Source organism: Mobula birostris, chromosome 20 (assembly GCF_030028105.1).
Source record: "Mobula birostris isolate sMobBir1 chromosome 20, sMobBir1.hap1, whole genome shotgun sequence".
In the NCBI taxonomy this organism is placed as follows: Eukaryota; Metazoa; Chordata; class Chondrichthyes; order Myliobatiformes; family Myliobatidae; genus Mobula; species Mobula birostris.
In genome coordinates this window covers 30,338,998-30,344,997 of record NC_092389.1, presented here as the reverse complement: position 1 = coordinate 30,344,997, position 6,000 = coordinate 30,338,998, and the positions used below count along the sequence as shown (strand labels likewise).

Here is a 6,000-nt window from a genome sequence, read left to right as displayed (position 1 = left end):
TAATACAGACTTAAAACTGATTTCTGATTTATAAAAGATTTCAGAATTACAGAAGATTTATAAACTTCATAGGGTTTCCAAACACAGGTACAATTCTTATATATCTAAAGGACATACCAACGAGTTGCAGACAAGCAAGTTATCTGTCGCAGAAACTGAAGGGTTAGGAACGAATTCTAGTTCTTTCTGTCACTCAGTCCTTCTGTCATTCTTAACAATCTTTAATGCCTTCTAACATCTCTACTGTTTTCTACTAGCTGACATTATCTGCATGTGATGTTTTACAGATACCTTTGCTGGGACAAAGTAATTCACAGATGGTCTAAAAGCTTCTGAGGACAGAGATCCCAGACACTCAAAATTAATGCTCTGAGGGCTAACCCTCAGAGTACAGAAACATCCCAACCATTGATTAACTATACCTGCGACCATGTCTGCTGTGCCAAGTGACAAAATCAGTCTGGTCTGCGAACTTCCTTGAACTCAGTCACAATGGTGCAAACAATTTAGCCGGTGTTTGATGCAGGCCAATTAATATAACCCCATTGTCTTACATTGATTAAACATGGGCTTACAAGTCCTTGGTGTTTACTTATTCATAACAAGAAGTTAAGCAAAGAATATTGGTTAGAAATTTAACTTTGTCAAAAACAACGCTGACCTTTGGAAAAGTTATGCTGTTGTGTTAGAAAGCTGAGGTTAGCAAAAGGCTTCACAGGGCCTGGAAAGTGAATATCCTTCACAGAGGGAGGACTTCAGATTCTGTGGTATTGAGATCAATTCTGGGGAAGTTGTCTATGTGTGAGTCAGACTTATTTCACGTCAACCAAGCTGGGAGCTAAGGGTTCAAAGGAAGGTTCTTTGATACAATAGGGTGAGGACGATGGGAACAGGAGGTAACACTGAAAGGGAAGGGAATAAAAAGTTGAAAAAAATTTGAGGTATACAAGTACCAACAACATGGAATAGCTTTAGGCTGAATCAGACCAAGAGAAAGTATAAGAAGCATCAAGATAGGTTTACAGTACATGGATATTAATGTAATAAGTAAATTAAACAACTTTAGTGACTTTTTGGGGCAATTGACCATATGGTGTTAATTTGTCTTGGGAATCAGAGAACAGACTGGAAAAAAGGCAGGGATCAGTAAAACATAGTTATCAATACAAGGGAAAAGAAGAAAGAAATGCTAGGATTGTTTAGTACTAGAGGCCATAGCTATAGGGTGAAAGGAGAAAAGCTTAAAGGGATGTATGGGGCAAATTTTTCTTTTTACACAGTGTTTTTTTAGGCGCCTGGAACACACTGCCAAGCGTGACAGTAGGAGTAGGTATGACAGTGTTGAAAAGACTTTTAGATAGGCAAATGGACATGCAGGGAATGGAGGGATATGGATCGTGTGCAGGCAGAATGGACCAGTTTATAGGCTATGGGTAAAAAGCATGGGGATCGTCCAGCTTGATTGATCTTACATAGAGCCTGTACACACATGGGCTGAACAATCTCCTCCTGTGCTCTAACCAGAATGAGGATCTGTGGTGAACTGGGTGACCCCGTATGGAGCAAGTGTTGGAGCAAGTATTAACACTTCAGATGCTGACTCCATCTGGAGGCCTACTGTAAATGCTTGAGTTCTTGCTCCCAAACAAGTAAGCCCAGGTAGTTGCGAGTATAATTCAATAAACATAATGCATGCATATAATCATAAAAGTGACTGTCCACTAAACAGAAGATGGTGACTACAAGAGATGATAACTTGTGACAAAGGAGAGGATGTAAAATCTAGGATTGCTCCTATTTTATACTTACAGACATGAGATTCATGTTCAGGTTATCAAAATAATGAATCAGTCCTGTTTTTTGATTTAGTGGATACCCAAATCCAGCGACATGCACTTCATCACAATAGTTCAGGGCCACTGTGACAGCTAATAAGCCAGTGGTTGCATAAGGTGCTGTCTGTGATAGAGAAAGAAAATATTTACTGAAAAGTGCAACAACGCTAAAGGCAAATCAGACTGAGAAAGTAACATGGGAAACCACATGAGGAAAGGAGGTGGATCAGAGGAGGTGAGGACAGTGGAGGCATACGAAGACTTTTGAAATAAAAAATAACTCTTAATACTGAACAACGATGTGGAATGCAGGGCAGGGGGAGGAAAGGATTACAAAAAGATTAACCATTTAGTAATGAAAAAATGCCTTGGCTTCCAGGTTCTTGGATTGAATGGGAAAACCACCAAGCCCATTAAAAGCATACAGAAGAGTTTTGATTTTGTCAGTTTGGACTTGAGGAGGAAATTAAAAGGTAAACAGACACATATGGTATTTGAGAAGGAAGTTCAGATGAACAGTTCCCACAATGACAAACTGGCAAGGAAATTCTAATGAAGGGAAGCTCCATTCTAGCATAATGGAATAGCAGTGAAATCTTAGGCATCTCTGTTTTATTTATCTGAAGATACAGAAAATGGTGGGAGGCAGTATACATTATTTATTTGCCATAGTATTATGCATATTAAATGTCAACTACAATGTTTTTGATCGGATTAATATGTAGTCTACCCAAAACAGAGATGGCAGTTTTCTCTCTTTGAAGGAATAAGTGAAGCAATTAAATTTATTTGACGATTAACAATCCATCAGTTTTAGAGACACAGAGTCCTTCAGCCAATGTCTATGCTGACCTTTACTCCCACCTACACTAATCCCATATGCCTGCATTTAGACATTATCCTTCTGTGTCTTGCCCATTCAAGGATCAGTCTGAACGGCTCTTAAACATGGTAATTTTATCGAATTTCACCAGCAGTTCTGGTGCAAGTTCCAGATATGAAAAATATAAACACGAGATTCTTATAAAAGATTTCCAGATATCAGCCACTCTCTGTGGAGAAGCTTTATGCCTCAACCTACGAAGTCAAGCATGCCATAGTGTTTCTTCACATATTCCACAAATTACAACATTTAAATAATTCCATTTCACAATTACTTGAATGGATAATTATAACTCACTTGATAATTACACAGTAAATATGTCCATTTACATCACTGCTCAGATTCCCCTTTCCTATGTGTAACCAGCTAAAAATAATTAATGATTAATAAATGTGTGACATGAAAGAGCAAACAGGCTTTCTAAAGGATGTTTAGTAATAATAGGAGATTCTTTGAGATGCAATCAAATTTAATATTGTCAATTGTTCAGTGCTGCTTAATGAAAGAGCAACATCAGAAATGAAGATTAGAACTAAGGGACATAGCCTCGAGATTCAGGGGAATAGATTTAGGATGGAGATGAGGAGAAAATGTTTTTCCCAGAGAATCCTCTGCCTAGGAAAGGAGTAGAGGCTACTTCATTAAATATATTTAGGGGAATTGCAGGAGAATTCACGGTTATGGGAAAAAGGGAGGTAGGTGAGATCAGCCATGAGCTCATTGAATGGTGAAGCACGCTCCATGGTCCAGATGGCCTATTCCTGCTCCTATCTCGCATGTTCATATGTTCTTATGAAACAGCTAGTTAAGAGACCTGGGTGCCATAGTGGATTTAAAGTTCAGCAAGCCTAATCAATGTAGAGCCATAGGGGTCAAACATATACAATAAATGGCAGGGCACTAAGAAATGTTGCTGAAAAGCGAACTCAAATCCATAGTTCCCTGAAGGTGGCATCTCAGATTTATAAGGATGGTGACGAAGGCATGCAGCACAAACTAAACTGCTGGAGGAACTCCATGGGTCAGGTGGGATCTATAGAGGGAAAGGTATCATCGATATTTTGGGTCAAGCCCCTTCATATGGACTGAAAGAGTAGAGGGCAGATAGTCAGTAAAAAGGGGTGAGGTGAACGGTTGGGGCAAGACCTGCCAAGCAATAGGAGAGATGATGGGCATATGGAGAAGGAAAGAGTGCAGAGTCGAATGCTTGCCCTTATAGGTCAGGGCACAGATTACAAGAGTTGGAATGATATGCTACAATTTCATAAAATGATGTCTAGGTTACACTTGGACTATTGTGTGCAGTTCTGGTTGCTACAGTAAAGGGAAGATGTGACAGCACTATAGCGAGTGCAGAAGAGTTTCAACAGGATGTTGCCAGCACTGAAGGACTTTCTTCATCGGAAGAGATGAGGTGGACTGGGCTTGTTCTCCCTGGTGTGAAGGAGGCTGAGGGGGTGTTCTGTTTGAAATATATAAAATTTAGAATGGCATAGACAGAATCAAAGTTCAAAATCTTATTCCCACGGTGGGGGTATCAAAAATAAGTTGACAAAGGATTATGGTGAGAGAATGGAACTTAAAAAGAGGACATGAGAGTTAAATATGTTACCAGGAGAGTGGTTGATATCTGGAACTCACTGCCAGAGGTGGAGGTGGAATCAGATACAATCACTACATTTAGGAGGCGTTATGGATCATATTTACAGTATTTAGCAAGGCAGCACAGAGTAGGCCCTTCCAACCTTTTGAGCAGTGCTGCGCCAGCGACCCCCAACAAATCCGATTTGTCCCAAACCCAATCATGAGACAACCTGCAATGACCAATTAACCTACTAGGTACATCTTTGGCAAGATATAAAGGGCACAGTCCTAATGCAGCAAATGGATTAGTGTAGATAGACTACACTATGTTGGCTGAGGATCCATTTTGGCATTGTCCTAATCTGTCTCTATGACCATGTCTCAATAAGAACTTCACAAATATGTTAGAGTTCTTCACGGAAGTAACAAGCAGGATGAACAAAGGAGAGGCAGTGGATGTCATTTACTTGGAATTTTAGAAGGCATTTGATAGTGTGCCACACATGAGGCTTCGTAACAAGATAAAATCCTATGGTGTTACAGGAAAGATATCTGGCATGGATAGAGGAATGGCTGACAGGCAGGAAGCAGTGAGTGGCAATAAAGGAGGCCTTATCTGGTTGGCTGCCAGTGACTAGTGGTTTTCCTCAGGAGTCAGTATTGGCACCGCTGCTTTTCACATTGTTTGTCAATGATTTGGATAATGGAATTGATGGCTTTGTGGCAAAGTTTGCGGATGATACGAAGATAGGTTGTGGGGTAGATAGTGCTGAGGAAGCAATGTGATTGCAGCAGGACTTAGACAAATTGGAAGAATGGGCAAAAAGTGGCCGATGGAATACAATGTTGAGAAATGTATAATAAAGCATTTTGGTAAAAAGAACAATAGTGCAGACTATTATCTAAATGAGGTGAAAATTCAAACATCAGAGGTGCAGAGTTATTTAGCAGTCCTCTTGCAAGACTCCCAGAAGGTTAATTTACAGTTTGAGTCTGTGAGAAAGAAGGTAAATGGCTTTTATTTCAAGGGAATAGAATATAAAAGCAAGGAGATGATGCTGAGGCTTCATAAGACACTATTCAGGCCGCTCTTGGAGTATTGTCAACACGTTTGGTCCCCACATCTCAGAAAGGATGTGCAGTCATTGGAGAGAGTCCAGAGGAGGTTCACGAGGATGATTCTGGAAATGAAGGGGTTAACATATGAGGAGCATTTGGTAGCTTTGGGCTTGTACTCACTGGAATTTAGAAGAATGCAGGGTGATCTTATTGAAACCTACCGAATGTTGAAAGGATTAGGTATGCTGGATGTGGAGAGGATGTTTTCCAGTGGTGGGGGTATCCAGAACTAGAGAGCACAGCCTCAAAAATGAGGGGCAACCTTTTAGTACAGAGGTAAGAAGGAATTTTTTTTTATCCAGAGAGTAGTGAATCTGTGGAATGCTCTCCTACAGACTGCCGTGGAGGCCAAGTCTGTGGGTATATTTAAGGGGGAAGTTGATAGTTTCCTGATTGGTCGGGGCATCGAAAGATATGGTGAGAAGACAGGTGTATGAGGTTGAGTGGGATCCAGGATCAGCCATGATAAATTAGCAGAGCAGACTCAATGGACTGACTGGCCTAATTTTGCTCTTACGTCTTATGGTCTTAAGGTCTATGTTGTATCACCTAAACAAGTCTTGAAGCAACTGTTGGCAG

The 6,000-nt window shown here is 40.4% G+C and overlaps 1 protein-coding gene across 1 annotated transcript in view; it reads right to left on the bottom strand.

Annotated features, from left to right (window-relative positions):
* Positions 1-812: 812 nt before the first annotated feature.
* Positions 813-6,000, bottom strand: part of LOC140184949 (CMP-N-acetylneuraminate-beta-galactosamide-alpha-2,3-sialyltransferase 4-like) — a 51,160-nt gene continuing 45,972 nt past the window's right edge. Inside the window, exons 7-8 of the mRNA XM_072238196.1 lie at positions 1,810-1,959; positions 813-902 (exon numbers count right to left, since the gene is read on the bottom strand). Of these exons, the coding sequence (XP_072094297.1) occupies positions 813-902; positions 1,810-1,959 (240 nt within the window). The remainder of the gene's footprint in view (positions 903-1,809; positions 1,960-6,000) is intronic.